This window comes from Phocoena phocoena, chromosome X (genome assembly GCF_963924675.1).
Source record: "Phocoena phocoena chromosome X, mPhoPho1.1, whole genome shotgun sequence".
Lineage (NCBI taxonomy): Eukaryota > Metazoa > Chordata > Mammalia > Artiodactyla > Phocoenidae > Phocoena > Phocoena phocoena.
Window position 1 is genome coordinate 98159050 of NC_089240.1, and position 27839 is coordinate 98186888.

The 27839-nt window shown below is 35.6% G+C and overlaps 1 protein-coding gene across 1 annotated transcript; it reads left to right on the plus strand.

Moving 5' to 3' along the window:
- The first annotated feature begins 145 nt into the window (after positions 1-145).
- On the plus strand, positions 146-27839 carry SLC6A14 (solute carrier family 6 member 14). Its single transcript, XM_065900359.1, has 14 exons — positions 146-250; positions 1214-1379; positions 4761-4892; positions 6378-6539; positions 7334-7472; positions 8961-9093; positions 10675-10815; positions 19810-20038; positions 21754-21879; positions 23086-23204; positions 23754-23853; positions 24109-24218; positions 26400-26567; positions 27270-27839. The coding sequence occupies exons 1-14, from the start codon at positions 203-205 to the stop codon at positions 27414-27416; spliced, it is 1920 nt and encodes a 639-aa protein (XP_065756431.1). The 5' UTR covers positions 146-202; the 3' UTR covers positions 27417-27839.

Here is a 27839-nt window from a genome sequence, read left to right on the forward strand (position 1 = left end):
GGAGCCTCACTTTAGTCCCTTCCAGTAATTGACACGACAGGGTGCTTAGGCGGGGGAGGAGAGAGCTTACCTCCATAAATGGCCCCACCCCTGGGCATGGTGGCTCACTCTGGCAGGTAGTGACGGGGGAGTGTGCACCTGCCACCAGTCAAGCTCCGCCAGACTGCGAGACCGGCAGAGCAGCCCAGGGAGCCAGTGAACCATGGACAAGTTGAAGTGCCCGAGCTTCTTCAAGTGCAGAGGGAAGGAGGTAGGAATCTGGGAGCTATGGGAGGTGTGGAGGGCTTGGGAAGGGAAAACTTAAGGGGAGGCAAGTCTCAGATTTTGCTCTCTGCAGCTGTACCCTGTTTTCCACATTTCTGTTCAGCTGCCTTCATGTGTGCCCAAGATGACCCCATAGAGTAGAGGAAACATAGAACAGTTCTTACTCTGGTGGCTAGATGTCTTAGGGTCACCTCATCCTCTGCCTTGGGTGTGCCCACCACCTTGTGTTTTCTGTCCCTCTCCAGACTGTGTCCATATGCGGGAGGGAAATGAGAAAATGTACTGTCCTTATCTGACCTGAGGAACTCTCCCCTGTCCTCTGAAGTGGAGCGAGCATTGCTCCACCTGGTGGGACAGAAGAATTTGCCTCTGAATATTATTTTGTGGCTTTCAAAAAAGCACTGATTTTACTCTCCAGGATATGGAGAGAAGTTAAACTTCCCTGACAACTCCAAACATCAAAACTACCAGCCAGTATGAAAAAGAGTCTATGAATTTTTTTTCAGTAGAAACTATATTTCATCCTTTTTTTCAAATATCTCCTCTGATTTCAAGAGCGTTGATTTTACCTAATTCATCTTTAAGACTTTTGTATTTGAAATTTTATTTTCCCACCTTCATTTGCCCATCATGCTGGGTGCCACATGTACCCTTTCCACCAAAATTTGGATGATCTAACCCGAAGAAGTAGTAAAAATATCCACCTACAGAGCTTTTTTCATTTCATGGGATAAACGTTGTAAAGTAAAAGCAGCCATCCTCAGAAATCTCCCCAGCCTTGGAAAGTGTCCTCCTTGGCTATGGTTTTCAGGGTTCATTCTCTCAATCTCTCTCTGTCTCTCTGTCTCTGTCTCGGTCTCACTGTCACTCTGTGGTTTTGTGAAATTATGCGTCTGTGGAATTTTTAATAGGAAAAAAAACCAAGCTGTTGATATTTTCCCTTTTCTAGAAAGTGACGGCTTCATCTGAGAATTTCCATGTTGGTGAAAATGATGAGAATCAGGACCGTGGCAACTGGTCCAAAAAATCGGATTACATTTTATCTATGGTTGGATATGCAGTGGGATTGGGGAATGTGTGGAGATTCCCATATTTGACCTACAACAATGGCGGAGGTATTCCCCCCCCCCCCCCCAGTTTATTTCCTCTTCAGTTTTAAGTGCGGTGTTTTATGGCCTCTGAGGATATTATAACAACTGAGGAAAGGTATATGATAATATGGGTTAGTGGGAGGATGGGAAATGAGCATAATGCGTTTTATTATTAGACTATGAGTTTCTAGCTCACGTTGGAAAGCTGGCTTCACAAGATGTTCAGATATAAACTTGATAAAAGTTGTATATTTAGCACTTCTGAGCTTCTGATCTGAAATCCCATGTCATCTTCAACTATGACTTCGTCTTCTTAATTTACACCTTCCTATGATAATCTGTTCACACTCAAGTTGTGTTTTGCCTAATTTATAGCTGAACCTAAGCAAAAGGCAGGGAATTCTCGTTCTCATAAGAAGCTCAAATAAATTGTTTGCTTAAATAAAATAAGGCATTACATTTTGGAAATTTAAGTGTGGAAAGAGTTGATTAAAAAGTAATTAAACGTTTTGTACTTTAAGCTGCAATATTCAGTTACATGTATTTCAAATTGGATTGATCATGTAGAAGGTCCTTTGAAAATGTGATAGAATGTAGATCAAGGCTAGGTGTTTAATTTCTGCAAAATAATGCAGTTTATACCTCATAGATCACTAAGGAAGACTCCATTAGAACAGGAGAAAAAAATAAGTCTGAAGTGACACACAAAAGGAAACAAAATGAATTGTACAATCTTCTAGTAATGTTGAAACCTCTTTTCACTTACCATATTTTATTTACTTGAAATTACAGGTTCTGTTAGAAGTGTAGAGGTGACATTCCCTTATATTTCATAATTGGTTACCAGTGAAACGATGTCACTATAAGTATTCTTCTTGGTACAATAGGATTTTGTGTGGTGATATTTCAATCTTATATTCCTTATTAATTGGTTATATTAAACATTCATACTGGCCTTCAGAGAGTTAAGAAAGGGGCTCTGTTTATCAAACACTTTAAGTGTTGGTGACATAAATTACCCTATCTAGAGCATACATTGTTTAATCATGGGTTTGGTATAAATTTGAGCTGGAAGATGACTCAGGAATCGCAGTCTTTTTGGTGTCTATGTCCTAAGGTCCGTGTAGTGGAGAGAAGCATTCAGGCTCCTTTCCAACTTCTTAAGTTCTAATTTAGAATAGGAAATTCCCTGTGAGTTGACATCATACATAGGCCCAGTACTTACTATAAATTTCCAGGAACTATATTAAACTTGATTTAATAGAGAATTCTTAAACTTAGCTGAAATAAAATGGCATTATTTATTGTATGCTATTACCTCTTTCACCACTTCCTCTAAAAATTAATATATCATATTGGCTCTCAGTTTTTAAAGATCACATCATTTGGGTAATGGATGATCTAGTCTCTCTCAATTACTTCTTTCTCTTTTACCCAAGGATAAAAGAGGAACATGAAATTCAAATTTGTCAAATGTTAATAGATTAGATTTTAAATTATGGTCAGGCTTGAAAGACTTGTTAAAATCTGGAGTCATTTTTATCTGTAGGAGCTTTTTAACAGTTTATGAAAGAGGAGTATCAGACTACCTTAGGGTCTAGGTCAGCAGGACTAACAATTGGTGACCACTATACTGGACTGATAATTTACCCGTTATGGTTGTTATTAATAATGAAATAATATAAGGGGTGAAAAGCCTTATACAGCATTGAGGAAAATCCTTTTTTGTGGGTGCCTAAAAACCTATTTACACTGGGATAGCAAAGCGTTGCTTATTGTTGTGTTTAAACAGAGATATTTTGTATTACTTTTTCTTCATATTTATCATTGGTAGGAATTAAACTTCTATTAATCATAGTAGTGATGGTATGTACATTGCAACATCTATAAAAACATATTTGTCCCTAGGTTCTGGTGACTAGTATGTAACAAGTACTTTATTGTCTCCTAATTTTTTAAAATTAATTAATTAATTAATTAATTTTTGGCTGTGTTGGGTCTTCGTTGCTGTGTTTGGGCTTTCTCTAGTTGCAGAGAGCAGGGGCTACTCTCCGTCGTGGTGAGTGGGCTTCTCATTGCGGTGGCTTCTCTTTGTTGTGGAGCACGGGCTCTAGGCATGCAGGCTTCAGTAGTTGTGGCATGCGGGCTCAGTAGTTGTGGCACACAGGCTCAGTAGTTGTGACTTGCGGGCTCTAGAGCGCAGGCTCAGTAGTTGTGGAGCACGGGCTTAGTTGCTCCGTGGCATGTAGTATCTTCCTGGACCAGGGCTCGAACCTGTGTCCCCTGCACTGGCAGGAGGATTCTTAACCACTGCGCCACCAGGGAAGCCCGGTTGTCTCCCATTTTTAGTAGAATATATTTTTAGGGTTAGAAAAAATGTAATTCCCAGGTATGATGTTATAGTACCATAATGGGAAAAATATGTGAGAAAAAAAATGTAACATGGCTATATGAAATGTACATAATCCAAAGCCTATTTTTATTCACTTATCTCCACATTTTTTTATTAAACTTTGTTAAGACTTCTAGAATACTTGAACAGTAAGCTTAATATTCTGTCCCTGCCTCTACCAAAAATCTGGTCATAGTTCTAATGAATAGTATTATGCCCTAAAAGTGGGCAGAAAAAAAAGTAAAATAATACAAGGTTTAAAACAGAAACCAAAAATGGGCCTGAATAATGTAAATGTAGAATTAGTCCTTATGAAATTGAAAGTTAATTCTGAATGCATCTCAATTGTTCAGATTCTTCTACCAAAAATAATATTTCTTATTAACGTCGAGTGAAGACCCTTATGGCTATTTGGAGAATACTGAACTTAGCTGTAGTAACTTCCACTTTGAACCACATTTAACATTTGAACCCTAAGTCTTAAAAACTGTTTATTTTTTAAGGAGAAAGGAGGGAACTTAACTTTGAAAATATACTATGTGCCTGCCCATTTCGCCAAGTGTTTTCACATAGGCTCTGTGATTTAACCCTTACCACAAACTGATGAGTTGGCATTGTTCTTCCCATTTATGAGGAACCCAAGGTTAAGAGGTTAGGTAAACTGCCCCAGGTCACATAACTGGTATATGATGGAGCCAGGATATAAAGCTAGGGCTACCTGGCTCCAAAGCCTGTGATCATTCAACTTCTCTGGATTGCTTTTTACGGGCTATTGTTTTTAATAATCACAACAACCTCATTAGGTAATACTAGCATCCCCATTTCATGGATGAGGAATCCAAGATTTAGAGAATCAACTATTTTCTCACAGACAGTAGTAAATTTGGAGGCTAAACCCAGTACTCTCTGACTCCACTGTACCAGAATGCTTTCAAAATGTTGTGCTAGTTGTCAAAGTGCCATCCAGATTTGGGCATATAATAGTGCTTTGGTTCTTTTTTTGTGTTTTCTAGGTGCCTTCTTGATACCTTATGCGATTATGCTAGCACTGGCTGGTTTACCTTTGTACTTCCTAGAGTGCTCACTGGGACAATTTGCTAGCTTAGGTCCAGTTTCAGTTTGGAGGATTCTACCATTGTTTCAAGGTTGGTATTAAAATGTTTTCCTTATTGTGCTTATTGGTCTATTCCTGCATATAGCTGTCCTCATATTAAAGGCAAAAGGGCATACGTTGCTTTTCTGACTATTTGACACTGTCGAATTTAGAAATCAAATGTTACTTTATATTTCTCTTTATCTTGGGCTGCAGGTATGGTAGGGGTTAAGAAGGATATGAGAGAGCTGTTAAGGTGTCATTATTTTCCTGTTTTCACCTTTTGAATTCTCTTGGCAAACAGTCTTGTGCATTAACTTTATGGCTCTGGCTTTTTTTCTACTTCATATGTGGTCTTTGTCTTCTTGCTTTTGCATATCTTTTACAATGCCTCATTCAGAAAAGTTGAAGGGCAGATCACTATTTGTTCTTGAATACTCCTAATGGAATAGGGCACTAGGAAAGTTTTTTTTTTTAATGCTTTGATTGTTATTAAACATCCAATAGCCTTTCTATTTGAAGATTAGATATCATTTTGGTATGTGCTAGCTGCTGAAAACTACTCGCAAAGGCTTCAGTGTAACATCACAAATATATTTATAGCGAGGTGGATAGAATATAGTGCTGGAATATTAACGAAGCTACCTCAAAAGCTAGTCTTAATATAGGAGTTACATTCAGTATGCTTGCTGTATTTTGAAACCACTGAGCTAAAGAAATTTCAGAAGTTTAAATTTGGATTGTTACTGAGTTATTGAATTTTCTTTACATGCACTTGTAGAAATGCTGTACACTCTCCTTTTAGGACATTCATTCAGAGGATTTATCTTCTACTTGTCAAAATGTTGGTTTATATATGTCCATGCCACTCTCACTTGGTCCCAGTTTACGTAAAATAGCTAGCTAGTGGGAAGCAGCCACATAGCACAGGGAGATCAGCTCCGTGCTTTGTGACCACTTAGAGGGGTGGGATAGGGAGGGTGGGAGGGAGATGCAAGAGGGAGGAAATATGGGGATATATGTATATGTATAGCTGATTCACTTTGTTATAAAGCAGAAACTAATACACTACTGTAAAGCAATTATAATAAAGATATTTTTTAAAATGTTGGTTTATTGATGAAGAGGGAAGTATTGGTCAGCGAGTCAATAGGATATGAGCTTTGAATAGTTTTTTTTTTAATAGTATCCACTCTGACCAGAATTTACAGGCTTAATAAGAAAGAATAATGAACATGGTTTTCCCTTATGTGAATTCGATGGCTTAATACAGGTCTTTGATCTTAGAACCCTTTTCTGATCAACTAAAAAACTGTCTCAGAAAGTCAATCATCAAAATAATTTTGAGAAGAAAGCTACTCACACAGTAGTACTGTCTCCCCCCATCAAAAAAAAAAAAAAAAAAGAGAGAGATAGAAAACATTGTTTTAAACAGTTTTCTCATTTTAAAATAGATTTTGTGGAAGTTGAGATGCAGCTTTATGAATTAGGAAAACAAATTTCACTTGTTTTTTATTTTAATCGTTCTCTTTTCCAGGTGTGGGGATTACAATGGTCCTGATATCCATTTTTGTGACAATCTATTATAATGTCATTATTGCCTATAGTCTTTACTACATGTTTGCTTCTTTTCAACGTGAACTACCATGGAAAAATTGTTCTTATTGGGCAGATAATACCTGTAGCAGATCGCCTATAGGTAAAATTCATTTATTTATTTAAAAAATATTATTAACTCTGCATCATTCTTTTATATTTTCTAAGAAGATTAAAGGGGTAAATCATTTTCTAACCAATTTAGGTTCAATTTTAAGTGAGACATAGGTTATTGATAAAAGCAGAATAAAGCATGTATAACCTGAAAATTGATTAATGCAATATGTTAATTTCTGAGGGCACCCAGTAAGGCTAAACCACTACTTGGAGTACTTCTTGCAGGCCTAAGTTGTGGGCAGCAAGAAAAGGAAGAAAATGGGAAAGTGGTAAGAGAGAAAAGCACTATTTATGACAGTAGTAGTGTTTCAGTTGATGGTTGAATGTTGCTATCTTTGGGACAATGTAGCATCAGTATTGTCGACTATTACCACTGGGATTGCCTGTGTATATTGGAGGATAAAGTGATAAAGATTTAACACTTCTTAGGAATTTAAAGGTGTCATTTATCTATATAAGTTAAATAAGTCCACATATGAAAAGTTCCTTAGAGCACTAAATCCCAACTGAAATGATTGTTACTCTATAGCTGTCATTACTATAAATATAACCACAATTTAAAAAGGCAGAGATTTTCATACTCACCCCCAGCTTAGTAGTACAGAGGATTTAAGATGCTGAATGTGCATGGCTTATTCCATTTGTAAGATTTCTACTCCACCTTCACCAAGTAACAATTTAGACAGTACTTTAAATATTTCATCATTAAAACTTTTTTTTTCCAGGTAAGTACTCTTCTAAAACTAAGTATGTGTCTGTATTCTTTTTTCTAATTTTTAGTGACACATTGTAATGTGAGTATAAAGCTAGGTGAAATCTTCCAAGTGAATAAAAGCTGGTTAGACGCCAACAATTTTACCTGCATCAATGGAAGTGAAGTTTATCAGCCAGGGCAGCTTCCCAGTGAACAATATTGGAAGTGAGTACAGTAAATTATCTACATCTTAAACGGATGTTATTAAACATGTTTATAACAATAAAATATTGATCTGCTCTTTTCTTAACTCATATAAGTAGAAAAAAAAGAGGGGGTGGAGTCAGAGCAAATTATACGTCGTTTGACTCAAATGTTTACCTAACCTGTGTGAGTAGTAGTAGCCTGCAAAATTAGCTCACAGTTAACAGATTGTCATTTATAAGTTAGTTATTAAATGGGCACAATGTTGTCGGTGATGATTTATGCAGTGCTTATTAGCTATAAGCTAGGGCATTGCTTTGAAGGAAAGATATGCAACTTTTAGATTATAATGAGCAAGTTCTAATGATAAACATTTGGGTGATGAGTAATATTGGGGGAAAAATTGCTATTTAAGGCTGAGATTCTTCCTTATCCATTTTGCTTATAATTGTCATTATATGGTAAAAATAGATGTTTGGGGTTATATTTGCTTTTATTAATTTTAAATGATCTCTCTTTAATCTCCTTACTGTATACCTACCCTTTACCCTTACATAACTTCTTTGACTATTGCTGTAATGAGCTTTTCCTCAGCTCCATGTTGTTGCTCTTTTTTTTTTTTTTTTTTTAAGATGTTGGGGGTAGGAGTTTATTAACTTATTTATTTATTTTTGCTGTGTTGGGTCTTCATTTCTGTGCCAGGGCTTTCTATAGTTGTGGCAAGCGGGGGCCACTCTTCATCACGGTGCGCGGGCCTCTCACTATCGCGGCCTCTCTTGTTGCAGAGCACAGGCTCCAGACGCGCAGGCTCAGTAGCTGTGGCTCACGGGCCTAGTTGCTCCGCGGCATGTGGGATCTTCCCAGACCAGGGCTCGAACCCGTGTCCCCTGCATTGGCAGGCAGACTCTCAACCAGTGCGCCACCAGGGAAGCCCCATGTTGTTGCTCTTTTTGACCCTTTTAAAATTTGGACCTTGAAATGTTCCAAATATCAAGCTAAGAATTAAAATCCTAGATCCATATATGTCCCTAGTGGAAATCATGGAATTATACCTTTGAAAAAGGTATAAATATGGGACCATTTAGGTTTGATAACTACAAGTATGATGAATAAGAAAATATGTAATACAATTTAAATGTTTTCTCCATCATTTGAACTTGAGAAAAAAATACCATAATAAGTAAAATGAAATAATCTGATGTAAGGTTAATTTCTTTCCATACAGGAGCTTTGAAATATTAGGGGAAAATCATAGCTAAAGGAATGAGTGGATCTTTTATTCTGGGGTTTGGAACTTTGTATTGGCTGCAGTTGACCAGAAAGTCCAGAGCCTAATTTTTCACTGAACTATTTTTGCCCCTCCATACAACTGTATCAATAAAAGAGTCACACAACAGTGATGTATTAATAAAATACTCATGAAGCTTCTCCCTGGATGAAAGATATTAAAAAATTCAATGTATTAAGACAAGTGATTGTGTGTTCATCAAAGGGCTTATGTGTTTTCAGTAAAGTGGCGCTCCAACGGTCAAGTGGATTGGATGAGCCTGGAGTCATTGTGTGGTATTTAGCACTTTGTCTTCTTCTGGCCTGGCTCATAGTTGGAACAGCACTATTTAAAGGAATCAAGTCTTCTGGGAAGGTAATTTAGAAAACACATTAGACAGTGATGTAGCTGTTTTCCGATTTCATTGTAGTTCAATGCCAGGTATTACCAAATGCATGTTTTTTCTATGATGGGAACATTCAAATGTGTGAAAAGCTTTCTAAGTAGGCAGCCTCGCTCTAAGAAAATACATAAGAACACTGCTATTATTAAAAATAAAAGAAAACAAGCAAAAATTAGTACTACATGTGTGCAATTTCTCTAAACTTGGGCCCTTCTAGCTGATACAGCATTCTGAGGCTTGGGAGTATTTCTGTCCTACTATAATAAAGAAGCATCTTGAATGGAATTATATATTGCAATGTTTGGTTTGGAAAGTTTAGATCCTTGTTATATATGTTATATAGGGTAACAGTGTCAGGATTCCCCTTGTTAGAGAGAGAAGGATAAAAACTATACCATTGTTCTCTTAAAGCTTGCCAAAATTGACTCAGAACCTTGTCTCAGCAGAGTCCTCTTCTGAAAAACATTTCCCACTTCATTGTTTTATCTTTTAAACTTTCAGAGAGCATTGTGGCAATTTCTGAGAACGGTATGAAATTTTCTCTGTGAGCAGTTGTACAGTACTCAGAAAAGTAAATGTGTATGTGTTTGTAACTACTAGACTGAAACTTCCTTAAAGACAGAGGACAGGAATAACTGTGGATACTATCTTTGTGTTCTGGTACAATATCTAGCACAGTCACTTAATGTTACATTGTAATGAGATATGCTGTTAGATCACAAAAATACAGTGAACATCACAAAGTCAGTGGAAACTTTCCAAAATAATGTTGCAATTTTTGAAACCTTTGGTTCCTTTTTGATGTTAATATTGAAAGAATCCATTAAAAGCCATTTACCCACGCAATTAATATTTATTGGTCTCTGGATGACTTGTTTAAATCGTCTCCTTGGACATATTATCAAACATAGGACATCTATGGACCAAAGAAATCATCCACATTAATGAAAAGCCAGCCTCAAAGGCAGTCTGCTCATCTGGAACCATGTATTATCTAGGACACAAGCAGTTCACACGTATATATGTGTGCTATCAAGCTCTCTTAATGGTAGCTTTAAGGATAATAATAGCAAGTGTCCAGTATTCACTTAATCAACTTTCATGGGATTTGGACACCTACTAGGAGATTTTCCTTCTCCTTGGGGATTGAGTATCACTGCAGGGTTTAAAATCATTTCCCTTCCCACATCAATGCAGTAATTTACCAAGAGGTGCTATTCAGTCCCCTCAGACATTTATTAGGATACATTTAGGAAAGCACTCGATCTAGATTCCAAGTTACCATTGCTAATGTATTGTGTATTTACAACACAAACCTGGTAAATATTGCTTCATACATCAGAGTGTTTTGAAAGTGGATCATTTGAGAGTGGTGAGAGCAGAAAGAGAAAATTATGCCAACATTGGTATTAGTATTATCAGACATTAATAACTTAATGAAATCTTTGATACTTTATTTTACTAATTTCAACTGGCTAATAACTTTATTTGTATATAATTATACACCATGATTTAAAGAAATAACATTAACTTTTGGTTGTTCTTCGTGGTAGGTGGTATATTTTACAGCTATTTTCCCCTATGTTGTCTTGCTAATCCTGCTGATCCGAGGGGCAACTCTGGATGGCTCATCAAAAGGCATTTCATACTATATTGGAGCACAGTCAAATTTTACAAAACTTAGGGAAGCTGAGGTAAGACAATTTGGATTTCAAATTATCTGAGGAGGTAAAACTTAAAAGCCAATATTGAAAATCTTTGATTGCCATTGAGTGTCATAACATAGTAGCTTGCAAAAGAATATGTACTTAAGTTTATTAGTGTTTCCGTCCCCTAGGATGTCTGATTTAACTATTTAACATGACACTAATGCTCTCTTATTGGAAGTGAGACAATCATTTTTAGCAATAGGATTTTCAAAGTCATTTTATTCAAACTGATTCTATTTGACCAAAAGGATTTGGGGCTAATTAATTAATATAAAAGAATATTTCATGCATGAATACCCACAAATTTGTGACTAGGGCTATGTGACTTATCAGATAAACTCGTAGTAGATTTAAAGATTATAGCTGATGGTTTAATGGTCTAATATAAATTTTAATTGTCTTCAAAAGTTAATATCAAAAGTTAATATTATGAAGTTAAAACATAAATTTGAAATGGATGAAGCATTCCATAAACAAAACTGTTACTTGTATCAGACACATAAATATGTACCATGAATATGAATTGGTAACCCCTTTTAATATTAGTCCATCTCCAGACAATGGCTGTGTGTATCATAGGTACATAAAATCTTTTACAATTTTGACTGCAGACAGCATTGTCAGTAAGTGTACTCTATATACTATGCTTCTATTGACACAGGCTAATAACACTTTCACTGTTTTAGTAGTCATGTCACATTCTTGGAACACATTAAGCTTCTGGTCAGGTAAAACCCCACGGTATTACATTAAAATCAAGAAACACTATAATATCTACCATATTAGTACTGTTAGCCAAAATGGATATTAGTTTTAGTTTGCTATGGTATTCTTTGTGGAACTCATGCTAACTTCCAGCAATTGTGACTTTCTAAATACTCACAATCCGGATATTTAATTATCTGTTGTAGAATATTACTGGTAAGCAAGTCAAATTTATCAGTTTTTAGTAATGGAAATCCATCCTTTACCTTTTTGAAAATTGAGAGGTCAATCTCTGGCCTTCAGTTACCTTCTGTGTGTCCAATTTTCACTCAATAATTAACCATAAAACCCTAAATTATTTTAGAACTATGAACTTTTATTGTTTATGTGTTGGAGATTAACATAGTTTGATGTGTCTGTAGGCCCCTGTTGATTTCTTCATTTATCTTGGGCCTCATATCTTTTAATCTTCTCTGTTAATCTCTTTCCAACTAGAAGACCATTTTTGGTAATGGATGAGAAGCAAATAAAATGGAAGTTGGGACTCATCATCTTCCCTCTGTTAGGTTATTACACAAGATAAAATATGTTAATGTTCTTTGAAATGGTAAACCGTTATATAAATATGAGCACACAAGTATTTTAATTATTGCTGTTATATAATACTGTATTGTAGATGCAACATTTTCCTTAAGAAGTGGACCCTCCATTTTCTTTAAACCTCATAACTTGGAGCACAGTTGAAAAGCCCCTTTGATATTCCTTTAAGTGGCTTTTACAAGCCTCAGATCACCTGGGCTCTATAGCTCCGTGAAACTATCCTGAAAATTTTATATGACTATTTTATACTGGTCTGTGTTTCGGTGTCTCTATTGTCTTTAAAACATCAGAGCTAAGCCTAAAGCTCCTTATGAAACATACAGTTTAATCATCCTACCTCCTCTCCCCAACACAAACACTACCCTCATGCCTTCTTTGGGTTTGCTGGCAATGAGAATTTTTTCTTAGATGCTTTTTATTCTGCTCCAATCCATACTCTAAACATGCAATCATAAGTATATATTTTTTCCTTTTCTTTAAGTATTTGAACTCTACTGATATCTCTAGGAGAGTAGAGAACCATAGAAATTTATAGCTAGAGGGGTCTCCAGTGACTATTTTACTAACTCCGTCATTTTACAGTGATGAAGTTGAGACCCAGGAAGAGTCACACTTAATTAAATTTACATACCCTGCTTTTGCATCTTGAATTAAGATTTCCTAATCACTCAACTAATAATCTTGTATACAGCTATGAGATGGGTAGATATAGAGATTATAACTATGTTTGGAACTATATTTCACTTTTATTTGCAGCCTAGGTACATCATGGTATGCAGTAGCATTCTGACACAACCCAGACCTGCCACACGACCTCCAGCCTCCTTCCCCCAACTCACATATGCATACATAATGTATCAAGTCAAAGCAGCTGAGAGACCAACATAAACATGTTGTTCATTTCTTAATATGTACAACTGCCTAAGAAATAAGAGAGCATTTTTTTCTCACGTGATTTTGTTATATATAAGGGAAATAACCATGATCTAGCTGTCTATCTATCCATCTATTTATCCATCCATTTTACTTCCTACTGGCTTCCTGCCAGTATATATATTATATATATATTTCACTTATATATAACAAAATCATGTGAGAAATAAGACGTAATAATAATCTAACATCAAGCTGTATTCTGAAGACCTAGTATTTATTTCACTCCTAACAACTTTATTTCAATTGAAATTGGAAATAGATTACATATCTTTCAAGGAGAAAATTATTGTTTTCAACTTCCACAAAAGAAACCGAGTATCAATTTATGTTTCTTTTCCATAAAAACAATAATAGCTATCACTGAGTATCCTACTAATTGCTTTACAATGTTATCTCATTTAATTCTCACATCCTTCCTAGGACACATAATTACTACTACTATTATTATCATCATCATCATCTCCATTTTATAGATGATGAAACAGGCTTGAAGATGTTAAATAAATCAAATTCAATGAAAGTGAGACGTACTGGATTTAGGCTTCATTCTTTTTGACTCCAGAGCAAGAACTGTTAGTCACCATGTTATATGGCCTGCCTTCCACTGACCAGTCCTGTTTTCAGAAGGACTAAAACCACACTTTTGCCTACATATATGCCAGCCCTATTATGTGAAGTCTTCACAGTTAGATTTTTCTTTGGGGTAATGTTATATCTACAGAATTTTACTATTAAAATGGATTTACCTAGGTTAGTTTCTAAGATTTATTATTGTCCTTTAGCAGAGACATAGGAGGGGTAGATCGTGAAAGGGGGAATGATAAAGGGGTCGAATTAGATGGAGAGATGAGGCCAGCCACATGGGGCTCTAATCAAAACATGGAATGAGGGTACTGGATGATTGAGGGGATGCCTAAATGTATCATCGTTCTTCAAAAACTGCCTAGTACCACCCTTGTTAAGAATTAATGTTTTTATTGTCCCCAAGTTGATATATGGAGTAAATAGAATTCCAATCAAATTCCCAGCACAGTTTCCATGGAACTTGAAAATTTACTCTAAAATTTATGCAAAGGAGAAAAGGCAAAAAAGCAAGGTGTTTCTGAAGAAGTGAGGAAGACTTGTCTTACCAGATATGAAACAATATTTTAATGCTATAGGTATAAAAATAATGTGGTGTTAGCCTAGGTATAGACATACAGACCTGTGGCACAGAATAGTAATCTCGGAAACAGATTCATGAACGTATGGAACTTGATATGTGGCAGAAGTGGGGATGCAGGTCAGTGGGAAAGGGATTGACTATCCAATTGATATAATTGAAAATATCAATTATCTTTGGACATAATTGATAATATCAATTATCTTCAGATAATTGATATTCCATTTAGAAAACAATGTGTTGAGGGACTTCCCTAGTGGTCCAGCGGATAAGACTCCACGCTCCCAATGCAGGGGACACAGGTTTGATCCCTGGTCAGTGAACTAAGATCCCACATCCCACATGCCGCATGTCACACGGCACGGGCAAAAAAAAAAAAAAAAAAAAAAAAAAGAAAGAAAGCAATGTGTTGGGATTCCTAATTTAATATGCATATCAATTTCAGGTGAACTGAAAACTTAAGGATATAAGCAAAACTTTAAGTCGTTTAGAAGAAAATATAGGATAGTAGCTTTATGACCTTGGGCTAAGGATTCTTTTTTTAAGTCGGAGAAATCAAGAACAATACATAAAAGCAAAGATGAATACCTTCAGCTACATTAAAACAAAATCTTTGGTTCATCAAAGGACACAATGTTATATCAAACTACCACTGGCATTTTTCACAGAACTAGAACCAAAAATTTCGCAATTTGTATGGAAACACAAAAGACCCCGAATAGCCAAAGCAATCTTGAGAACGAAAAAAGGAGCTGGAGGAATAAGGCTCCCTGACTTTAGACTATATTACAAAGCAACAGTAATCAAGACAGTATGGTACTGGCACAAAAACAGAAAGATAGATCAGTGGAACAGGATAGAAAGCCCAGAGATAAACCCACGCACATATGGACACCTTATCTTTGATAAAGGAGGCAGGAATGTACAGTGGAGAAAGGACAGCCTCTTCAATAAATGGTGCTGGGAAAACTGGACAGGTACATGTAAAAGTATGAGATTAGATCACTCCTTAACACCATACACAAAAATAAGCTCAAAATGGATTAAAGACCTAAATGTAAGGCCAGAAACTATCAAACTCTTAGAAGAAAACATAGGAAGAACACTCTATGACATAAATCACAGCAAGATCCTTTCTGACCCACCTCCTAGAGTAATGGAAATAAAAACAAAAATAAACAAATGGGACCTAATGAAACTTCAAAGCTTTTGCACAGCAAAGGAAACCATAACCAAGACCAAAAGACAACCCTCAGAATGGGAGAAAACATTTGCAAATGAAGCAACTGACAAAGGATTAATCTCCAAAATTTACAAGCAGCTCATGCAGCTCAATAACAAAAAAACAAACAACCCCATCCAAAAATGGGCAGAAGACCTAAATAGACATTTCTCCAAAGAAGATATACAGAATGCCAACAAACACATGAAAGAATGCTCAACATCATTAATCATTAGAGAAATGCAAATCAAAACTACAATGAGATATCATCTCACACCAGTCAGAATGGCCATCATCAAAAAAACTAGAAACAATAAATGCTGGAGAGGGTGTGGAGAAAAGGGGACACTCTTGCACTGCTGGTGGGAATGTGAATTGGTTCAGCCACTGTGGAGAACAGTATGGAGGTTCCTTAAAAAACTACAAATAGAATTACCATATGACCCAGCAATCCCACTACTTGGCATATACCCTGAGAAAACCAAAATTCAAAAAGAGTCATGTACCAAAATGTTCATTGCAGCTCTATTTACAATAGCCAGGACATGGAAACAACCTAAGCGCCCATCATCGGATGAATGGATAAAGAAGATGTGGCACATATACACAATGGAATATTACTCAGCCTTAAAAAGAAATGAAATTGAGCTATTTGTAATGAGATGGATAGACCTAGAGTCTGTCATACAGAGTGAAGTAAGTCAGAAAGAAAAAGACAAATACCGTATGCTGACACATATATATGGAATTTAAGGGAAAAAAATGTCATGAAGAGCCTCGGGGTAAGATAGGAATAAAGACGCAGACCTACTGGAGAACGGACTTGAGGATATGGGGAGGGGGAAGGGTGAGTTTTGACAGGGCGAGAGAGAGTCATGGACATATACACACTAACAAACGTAGTAGGGTAGATAGCTGGGGGGAAGCAGCCGCAAGGCACAGGGATATTAGCTCGGTGCTTTGTGACAGCCTGGAGGTGTGGGTTGGGGAGAGTGGGAGGGAGGGAGACGCAAGAGGGAAGACATATGGGAACATATGTATATGTATAGCTGATTCACTTTGTTATAAAGCAGAAACTAACACACCATTGTGAAGCAATTATACCCCAATAAAGATGTTTAAAAAAAAAAAAAAAGAAAAGAAAAAAGAAAGAAAGCAATGTGTTGGGATTCCTAATTTAATATGCATATCAATTTCAGGTGAACTGAAAACTTAAGGATATAAGCAAAACTTTAAGTCGTTTAGAAGAAAATATAGGATAGTAGCTTTATGACCTTGGGCTAAGGATTCTTTTTTTAAGTCGGAGAAATCAAGAACAATACATAAAAGCAAAGATGAATACCTTCAGCTACATTAAAACAAAATCTTTGGTTCATCAAAGGACACAATGTTATATCAAACTACCACTGGCATTTTTCACAGAACTAGAACCAAAAATTTCGCAATTTGTATGGAAACACAAAAGACCCCGAATAGCCAAAGCAATCTTGAGAACGAAAAAAGGAGCTGGAGGAATCAGGCTTCCTGACTTCAGACTATACTACAAAGCTACAGTAATCAAGACAGTATGGTACTGGCACAAAAACAGAAATATAGATCAATGGAATAGGATAGAAAGCCCAGAGATAAACCCACGCACCTATGGACACCTTATCTTTGATAAAGGTGGCAGGAATGTACAGTGGAGTAAGGACAGCCTCTTCAGTAAATGGTGCTGGGAAAACTGGACAGGTACATGTAAAAGTATGAGATTAGATCACTCCCTAACACCATACACAAAAATAAGCTCAAAATGGATTAAAGACCTAAATGTAAGGCCAGAAACTATCAAACTCTTAGAGGAAAACGTAGGCAGAACACTCTATGACATAAATCACAGCAAGATCCTTTCTGACCCACCTCCTAGAGTAATGGAAATAAAAACAAAAATAAACAAATGGGACCTAATGAAACTTCAAAGCTTTTGCACAGCAAAGGAAACCATAACCAAGACCAAAAGACAACCCTCAGAATGGGAGAAAATATTTGCAAATGAAGCAACTGACAAAGGATTAATCTCCAAAATTTACAAGCAGCTCAATAACAAAAAAACAAACAACCCCATCCAAAAATGGGCAGAAGACCTAAATAGACATTTCTCCAAAGAAGATATACAGAATGCCAACAAACACATGAAAGAATGCTCAACATCATTAATCATTAGAGAAATGCAAATCAAAACTACAATGAGATATCATCTCACACCAGTCAGAATGGCCATCATCAAAAAAATTAGAAACAATAAATGCTGGAGAGGGTATGGAGAAAAGGGAACACTCTTGCACTGCTGGTGGGAATGTGAATTGGTTCAGCCACTATGGAGAACAGTATGGAGGTTCCTTAAAAAAGTACAAATAGAATTACCATATGACCCAGCAATCCCACTACTGGGCATATACCCTGAGAAAACCAAAATTCAAGAAGAGTCATGTACCAAAATGTTCATTGCAGCTCTATTTACAATAGCCTGGAGATGGAAACAACCTAAGCACCCATCATCGGATGAATGGATAAAGAAGATGTGGCACATATATACAATGGAGTATTACCCAGCCTTAAAAAGAAATGAAATTAAGCTATTTGTAATGAGATGGATAGACCTAGAGTCTGTCATACAGAGTGAAGTAAGTCAGAAAGAAAAAGACAAATACCGTATGCTAACACATATATATGGAATTTAAGGGAAAAAAATGTCATGAAGAACCTAGGGGTAAGACAGGAATAAAGACGCAGACCTACTGGAGAACGGAGTTGAGGATATGGGGAGGGGGAAGGGTGAGCTTTGACAGGGCGAGAGAGAGTCATGGACATATACACACTAACAAACTTAGTAAGGTAGATAGCTAGGGGGAAGCAGCCCCAAAGCACAGGGATATTAGCTCGGTGCTTTGTGACAGCCTGGAGGGGTGGGATAGGGAGAGTGGGAGGGAGGGAGACGCAAGAGGGAAGACATATGGGAACATATGTATATGTATAACTGATTCACTTTGTTATAAAGCAGAAACTAACACACCATTGTAAAGCAATTATACCCCAATAAAGATGTTTAAAAAAAAAAAAGGACACAATGTTAAGAGGTGAAAAATATAAGCCACAAATTGGGAGAAAAAAACTAACATATATAACAGATAAAGGATTAGAATCCGAACTACATAAAGAATTCCTCGAGATCAAGTAAGGTGAATAACCCAAACAAGAAATTGGCAAAAAATATGAACAGGAATTTCACAGGAAAAGACTATGGAATATATACACATAAAAACATGCTAAACCTTATAAAGTACTTAAGGTTATCAAAACTCATTTCACAGCCACTAGTTTGGACAGTATTAAAAATTCTGACCAGTGTTGGCAAGGATGTAGGGGAATGGGAACTCTCATACCAGCTGGTGGGAATGCAAAGTGATAAAACTACTTTGGAGCATAATTTGGCAATATTTAGTGGGGCAATACAGCAGTGGAAAAAAATGTTCAGAACTACATACATTTAATTGAACCATATGAATTTGCCTATATTCTTTCATTTTTGACTTACAAAATTGAAATTTTATATGGTTCAAATTGATAATGGATAAATCTCACACACTACTGAATGGAAAAAGCAGGTTGTATAAGTTTACATGCTTTAAGAAAACTTTTCTATAAACTCAGAAACATGTAAAGCTAAATGCCATATTGTTTAGGTTAGTAAAAATATAAAGAACATTGAAGAAATGATAAACACAGAAGTCAGGATAGCAGTTACCACTGAGGTTGGAAGAGTGATATGATCAGGAAGAGACACAGGGAGGCTTTAATAGACTAGTAACAGGGCTTCCCTGGTGGCACAGTGGTTGAGAATCTGCCTGCTAATGCAGGGGACACGGGTTCGAGCCCTGGTCTGGGAGGATCCCACATGCCACGGAGCGACTAGGCCCGTGAGCCACAACTACTGAGCCTGCGTGTCTGGAGCCTGTGCTCTGCAACAAGAGAGGCCGCGATAGTGAGAGGCCCACGCATCGAGATGAAGAGTGGCCCCCGTTTGCCACAACTAGAGAAAGCCCTCGCAGAGAAACGAAGACCCAACACAGCAAAAAGAAAAAAAATTCATTAATTAATAAACTCTTACCCCCAACATCTTCAAAAAAAAAAACATTAAGTCCCTGGAATTTATTAAAAAAAAAATAGACTAGTAACATTTTATTTCTTAAGCTGAGTAGTGGGTACTTGGGTATTGTTTTTGTTCTTGTATGAATATTTATTCATTTGTATATATGAAATATTTTATATAAATGAAAAATTAAGAGTGTGTTTTAAAATATTATTTTCCTTGTAGGTTTGGAAAGATGCTGCCACACAGATATTTTATTCCTTGTCAGTGGCTTGGGGTGGTTTAGTTGCTCTGTCATCTTACAATAAGTTCAATAACAACTGCTTCTCAGATGCCATTGTAATTTGTTTGACAAATTGCCTCACTAGTGTGTTTGCTGGATTTGCTATTTTTTCTATATTGGGACACATGGCTCATATATCTGGAAAGGAAGTCTCTCAAGTTGTAAAATCAGGTATGTAATGCTATATATTATTAACTTTGATTAAGTCAATATAGCTCATTTAAGAAACACTGATATATTTTATAACAATTAAAGCACTCAAGATTTAGGGTACTGTGTTTTCTTTTTCATTTCATCTTATATAACTTGGTTGTTTTAATGATTTAATAATTATTAGATGATCTGAGAAACAACAGTACATTACAGAACACTTGTTTAAGAATATTTTTTCCAAATTTTGTTTAATCCTTAATAGGAACTACTTACTGCACAATTGCAAGTATCAGGCATCATGCTATGCATTTTACATGCATTATCTTCATCTGTGTGTATGTATATCTATATATACATACATATAGATACATGTGTGTGTTAATATGTATATATGAATATATGAGAGACTATATATAAAAATTAATCCACATAAAATTACACTATTAGGTCTGAATTTTTAAAACGCACAAATGTCATACAGATAGAAACACAATTGACTTTGAGTATACAGCTGTGTCCAGCTTTAAAGGATTCTGATTAGTGAACTTCCTAACTTTAAAGACATTAACTAGGGATGCTTAATTATCTGGCTAAAGATTCTCCGGAACAGAATTCTAGGGTTCTTTTAAGTAGGACTTTCTTATTAAATTTCTATTTATGGTTAGTATCATTTGATGGAGAGATTGATGAATGAGAATAGAATGTTAGGACTAGAAAGGACTTTGGAGATCATCTAGTATCCAGCTCCTCATTTACAGAGGAGTGGATTGATGCATAGAAATGTTATGTCTCGCAGAAGATCGAATCATTAGGAAGTGACAGAGCCTAGGCTAGAAGCTAATTCTCCTGACTCCTAGGCCAGTCCTCTGGGAGGTTGGAGAAACTTAAAATACTTAAAACTAAGTATCATATAACATGACTGAAATTTTTTTATAAAGCGTCTCTAAAGGTAACATACATCAAATAGAATGAATTGAGTGATTGGGATTGACATGTATACACTGATGTGTATACAATTGATGACTAATAAGAACCTGCTGTATAAAGAGAAAAAATGTGCCTTCCTGATAAAATGTTTAAAATAAGTAAAAAATTAAAACAAAAAAAATAGAAAATAAGATTCAATTTATAGTTTCATTACATACAATTTTGCAGGTATCCATATAGTGATTAAAAGGGCACTAAAATTACACCCATTACCTTGTAATAACCTATAATGGAGTATAATCTGCAAAAAATACTGAATCACTATGCTGTATATCTGAAAGTAACATAATATTGTAAATCAACTATACTTCAATAAAAAAATAAAATGGCACTACACGGCTGTGAAATGTACAGTGAAAAAAATAAATTAAATGGCACTACATATAGTGATTTGGGGTAAACATTTGGAAAGAGAGCTAAAGACTAAAAAGTTAATTCCATAAAGACTAAAAAGTTAATTCCATGAACATATCTTTTGCGGGCCCCTCACTGCTGTGGCCTCTCCCGTTGCGGAGCACAGGCTCCGGACGCGCAGGCTCAGCGGCCATGGGTCACGAGCCCAGCCGCTCCGCGGCATGTGGGACCTTCCCGGACCAGGGGACGAACCCGCATCTCCTGCATCGGCAGGTGGACTCTCAACCGCTGCGCCACCAGGGAAGCCCTGTAGTATCTTATTTTGAAAATGTTCAAATATGTGAATTTTCTTGGCAACTAATTTTAAATTAAAATGCCATTTATTTTCTTAGGTTTTGATTTGGCATTCATTGCTTATCCAGAAGCTCTAGCTCTACTCCCAGGTGGGCCATTTTGGTCCATATTATTTTTCTTCATGCTTTTGACTTTGGGTCTCGACTCTCAGTTTGCTTCCATTGGTAAGAAATATTCCCAATGTTAACATATCCCTCTTATATTTTACTCATGTTTCCTCTACTTAAAAACATCCTTTTCTTACCCTTGTTGCCCCCCTCTAGCTTTTACTCTCAAAATCATCTTACTGAAAGTTCTTTTTAACTTAAGCTTTAAATATGGAAAAATACAAAGTACTCATGTATCAGACACCCCAAAGGAGCAGAGATTAATATTTTATATTTGCTTCAGATATTTTTTAGAAAACTAAACTGTTATAGATAAATTTGAAGTCCCCTCTGTTTCTCTGTCTAATACAATTCACATTTCTTCCTTCTTAAAAGCAACCGTCACCATGGATTATGTATGTTATTCAGACCATGTTTGTATACATTTTATGTGTATCCATAAATAACATATAAAATTTTAAAATTTCACATAAATGTGAAGTTTCATAGCATACATATCATTCTGACAGTTGTTTTTCATATGTGTTATGAATCCATGTTGATACATAGACATATAGCACTAATTAATTCACAATCTGTTGCCATAATGATGGGCATTTGGATTATTTCCAATTTTTAAAAATTACACACACTGCTGCAATGACTATTCTTGCACATGGTTCTGTGTACACATAGGGATTTTCCCTAGGGTACCCATCTAAAAATTCTGAATTTCATCATATCATGCTCTTACATAAACCGTTTTAATAGTTTACAGGATAAGGTCCAGCTTCCTCTAGTTGACTTTCAAAGCCCTCCAAAAATCTCGAATATGTTTCTTAATCCTTTTACTCATATATCCTTCTACTTTTAGCCAGCACCCTGTTTCACGAACACATTTATTTCTTAAACCTAGAAGGCCTTTCTGTCTCCATGTTATTTATTCAAATATTCACCTTATTTAAAAGTTCTGCTAGAATTCTTCCTTCCCTATAACCCTCTTTCACACTACTTCAGCCCTCGGGAACCTGTTACCTTATAATTGCTACCAATGAAAAGCCTTATAAAACAGACTAAAAACAACAAATAGGGCTCCATTTGATTTTTATCAGAACTGATGAGCAGTCACTGCCAAGAGAAAGGACCCCATGGATTTTTAAAAGTAAGAAGTAGGGCCCAGCGTATATTCTCAACACATATTTGTAAATTTGATTAATAGAAGTTGATTTCTGTGATTAAAATTACTGGCAAATGAGTTGACATGTCATTTTTTCCCTTCTGAAGAAACGATTACAACAACGATTCAAGATTTATTTCCCAAAGTGATGAAGAAAATGAGGGTTCCCATAACTTTGGGTTGCTGCTTGGTTTTGTTTCTCCTTGGCCTCGTGTGTGTGACTCAGGTATACTACAGCATTTTTTCATAGACAAAATATTAGTTGGAATGTACTTTATAATCTAAATGAGGAAGCCAAGGTTTAAGAGGATGTTTAGTGACAAGTCCAAGTCTGACTTGCATCAAGATATTCTGAGTTTTAGTCCAGATTTTTTTCCCCATTATAACACAATTTCAATAGTAAGTATATTTTGCAGAGGGGGAAAAAGCCCAATAATGGACAATTTCCCCAATTACAATAAAGTTATATACTTTAAACATAGGCTGTATTTCTTGGCAGCTACTACAGAGCACACACTGCATATCATTTTGATAATCAACTATTCTAAATGTTTATTTTTTAACAGTGACTCAGTATAGAATAAAAGGTACATCCTGTTTGAGATATTTAAAGCCACGTTTGTGTTTACATTTGAAAACATTCCTTTTCGCATTTTGGCAGAGGTGAAACCAAGGAGCATATGTTAAAATCAAATTAGTAGATTCAATTTGAGTACCTCATCAATCATAGAAATAATTAAAAATATACTTAAAAGTAACTGATTTTTTTTGGTAGGCTGGAATTTACTGGGTTCATCTGATTGACCACTTCTGTGCTGGATGGGGCATTTTGATTGCAGCTATACTGGAACTAATGGGAATCATGTGGATTTATGGTAAATAGTGACTATAGAATTATCTACACATTTTACTAAAATGACTTAGTTTGATTCCTTATTATGTTTACTATAATAGCTAAGTATAATATACTGGACAAAAATTTATTATGAATAAAATGTAGTTAAAGGTATATATATGCTTCATTGCTGTAATATTGGAAAATGTTTAGACATGGAAAGATAACTTGGGGCCACAATGATTAATGAATGAAAGTATAAATAAGGGCTGAATGCACTTTTTGCTGTTTTTAGGAGGCAACAGATTCATTGAAGATATAGAAATGATGATTGGAACAAAAAGGTGGATATTCTGGCTATGGTGGAGAGCTTGCTGGTTTGTCATTACGCCTATGCTTTTGACAGTAAGTATTAACATGCCATGAATTTGGTATCAATAGTATATATATTTAAACACTTTTAAGGTAAACTTGAATTATTCACACTGAATACAGTAAGGCAAATTAATGTCATAAAGTAATGATTTTCAACTTTTACTTCATGACTGGCGCCTCCAAGTTGCCTAAATTACAATGCCTTTCTTTGTAGTATTATTTTTGAGGCCATAGGCTTAAACAGTTACCATTTGAGAAAATAACCAGGCTCCTATAGACTTAAAGGTCCTAGATACTTAAAAATTATCAATAGGATAAATTTTTAAAAACCAGTCATTTGCTCATTCCCTAAAAAATATGCTGAGTCATCTACAATGTTCTTAACCTCTCTGCTTAAGACTCAGTCTCTGCCTTCAAGGAATTCAATCTAAATATACTAATTGCTAAGAAACAACACTCAGTTGTTAATGCATTTTTTTTTATGGGAAGTGTTTAGTATCTGAAATTACTAAAAGAAACTCATGTGTGTCAATAGAGGCAATAGTTTATGTTAAAAATTGGTGCTATTTAGGAGCTGAGGGAAAGCAAAAGATGCCTTCTTGGAGAAACATGACATATAGACATGATATCTTTAAATAAAAGCTCAGTAAAAGGCTGAATGCCAAAATAAATGCTTAATGGGACAGAGAATTTCTATGGACTAGAAATAATGGTGGGGGTGGGGCAGTGGCAAAGCCTTATAGAGGATGCTTTGGTTCTCACTGCCCCCATGCTTCAAAGGTTTTCCTAGCAAAGGCCATTACATAATTTGATCTAGAATTTGTTTTAGAGCGTGTTTTTAACATTATACGGTCAGGTTCAAGTAGTGAGCGGTTGGGATTTTCACAGTGCTACTAAATATTGTTTTCCTTATTTCACAAGTCTCCGCAAGTCTCCATAATAATATAAGCCCTTTACCAACTTAGAAAATCTAACTACACTTTTTTTTTTTTTTTTTTGCGGTACGCGGGCCTCTCACTGTTGTGGCCTCTCCCGTTGCGGAGCACAGACTCCGGACGCACAGGCTCAGCGGCCATGGCTCACGGGCCCAGCCGCTCCGCGGCATGTGGGATCTTCCCGGACCGGGGCACGAACCCGCATCCCCTGCATCGGCAGGCGGACTCTCAACCACTGCGCCACCAGGGAAGCCCCTAACTACACTTTTTAGCCAGCTAATTTTCACTGATTACTAGGTTTGACAACTGGATTTACTTTAAAATGCAAAAGTATTAGATATTAAATGATATACATTATCATCTATTTTGTATAAAGTCATATATATTAGATTCCACTATCCCTCAGCCATTCTCTTGTAGTTACGTAAAATTATGGTAATTGTGAAATAAACTTAAATTACTGTAATGAAATGAAAGACATTAATCTATTTAATTCTAAAATTAAACGAATATCTATAAAATTCAAGACAGGTAAATTTAGAGGAACTACTAGATGATCTTTTAGTTTTTGCTCATTTTGTTTTGTTTGCTTTACAGATTTCTAAATAATTAGTTTTAATGCTGCAACATTCTAGTAGGTTTTTTTTTAAATACTTTTTAAAAAACTTGGCCTTAGTTTTCATCTTGAAGAGTCACTGTTTTGCCCAAACATATATTGAGCTTGTTTTTTTCTCAGTAAGAAAGTGAAGGGTGCTTTGGTAATTATGTACAAATGTGTGAATGCGTGTGTGTTTTGGGTGTGGAGTAAGGGGTGCTCTGTGTAGTGGAAAATAATAGAAACAACTGCTAAGCAAGGTGCAAAGCATGTTCACTAAAGTGTACTTTACATTCTCATTGAATTGATTGATATGCTGGCTAGCTTATAGAACAGAATAAAACCATGCTATTATAAGTGAAATAAATGTTGTATTTCAGTATTTTATTGAAATACATGTTGTACAAGTATTTGTATCTTTTATAAGTATATGGAAGTGCTAATTTTGGAAGAATCTATTCAGAGCCAAATACAAGTTATTTAGATTCGTTCATTTAGTATTTTATCTTCTGGCTAGTTACCTGATTATCTTAGTTGGCTTGAATGTATTTTCATTTTAATTGCTTTTGATAGGTTATTTCTAAGGAATGGAATCAAATTGCTAATACTTAGTGCAAATGAAATCATTAGTGCAATAAAGTTTAATCTTTACCATTTTCTTTTCATATTTTACTTTCGCAGGCAATCTTGATCTGGTCATTGGTACAATTTCATAGACCTGATTATGCCAAAATTCCATACCCTGACTGGGGAGTTGCTCTAGGCTGGTGTATGATTATTTTCTGTATTATTTGGATTCCAATTATGGCTATCATAAAATTAATTCAAGCTGAAGGAACCATCCTTCAAGTAAGCATGTTAATATTATTTATACTTTAAAAGTTATGTTTTCTATACCCGTACTGAGTTCTACTGAGATGACACAAAGCAAATGACCTTTTTCCTTTATATCTATAATTTTCACCTTTAAAACTTCATCTGGTTATAATACATACTGTAATAGCATGTTAAAACTGGAAAAACTCTGGTAAATTTCTTGAACCCAGTCCAGACCCTGAATTATCCCTCTTCCATGGAGGCCCAGGGGAGTTGACTATGACATCTCAATAGGACAATGACAAGGTAGGCTCAGCAGGCAGATTGGGTTCAAGATCTAGGTGAGTGCTTTGTGGATCTAGATCAATGGTTTGACCCTTTCTTTGGTTATTGAAACTTCGCAGGCATACCTGGTTTAGATCCTCACTTAACCCTCACCCAAAGGCCAGGATAGAAATGTCTTAGAATTCAGTGAAAGTATATGAAGTGATATTGTTGCTTAAATGGGTTCACGAAACACTTTCTTTTGAAATCATTTACATACTCAATTATTTTGGCTTTGTAGTTAATACAATTCTGTTAACAATTGGTTACATTTGAGTATCTTTTTTTTGGTAGACAGTATATTAAGAATTTAGATGATCATTTTTTACTTTTCTATGGTTCTTATTTCATTTTGGTTAGCAAGGAGACTTAACACTCTAAAATTTTCATTTTTTTTTCTTTACTTTTCAGCGCATTGTAAGCTGCTGCAGACCAGCTTCTAACTGGGGGCCATACCTGGAAAGACATCGTGGGGAAAGATATAAAAATATGGTAGATCCTAAAAAAGAGACTGACCATGAAATACCTACTGTTAGTGGCAGTAGAAAACCAGAATGAGATCTAGTTTTTAAAAATATGTGGTTGTGTAATGTGATTGTTTTAGAAAAGAGGAAATTTTTATTTATTTGGATGTTGAGTAGAAAAACGTATATACTAGGTTCATAATAGTATGATGAGCTTTTTTTTCCCATTTAAGCAGGAATGTAATATAAAAATGTGAATCTACTAATGTTTAGCAATGTGATTATTATATTTCTTTTAAGATTATCTTAACACACACATAGCTGCCTCTATTTCACAATAAAATATTAAAAATAATATTTTTCTAGTATATTGAAGGCTTTATTTTGAACTGGTTATTTAGAAAATAGTTATATTTTCTATTATACAAGTTTTTAAATATCACTTGCTTACGTTTTCTTAGTACATAATCCTTCCTTTCCATAAAGCTGGGGAAAATAAATCAATATATTTAAAAGA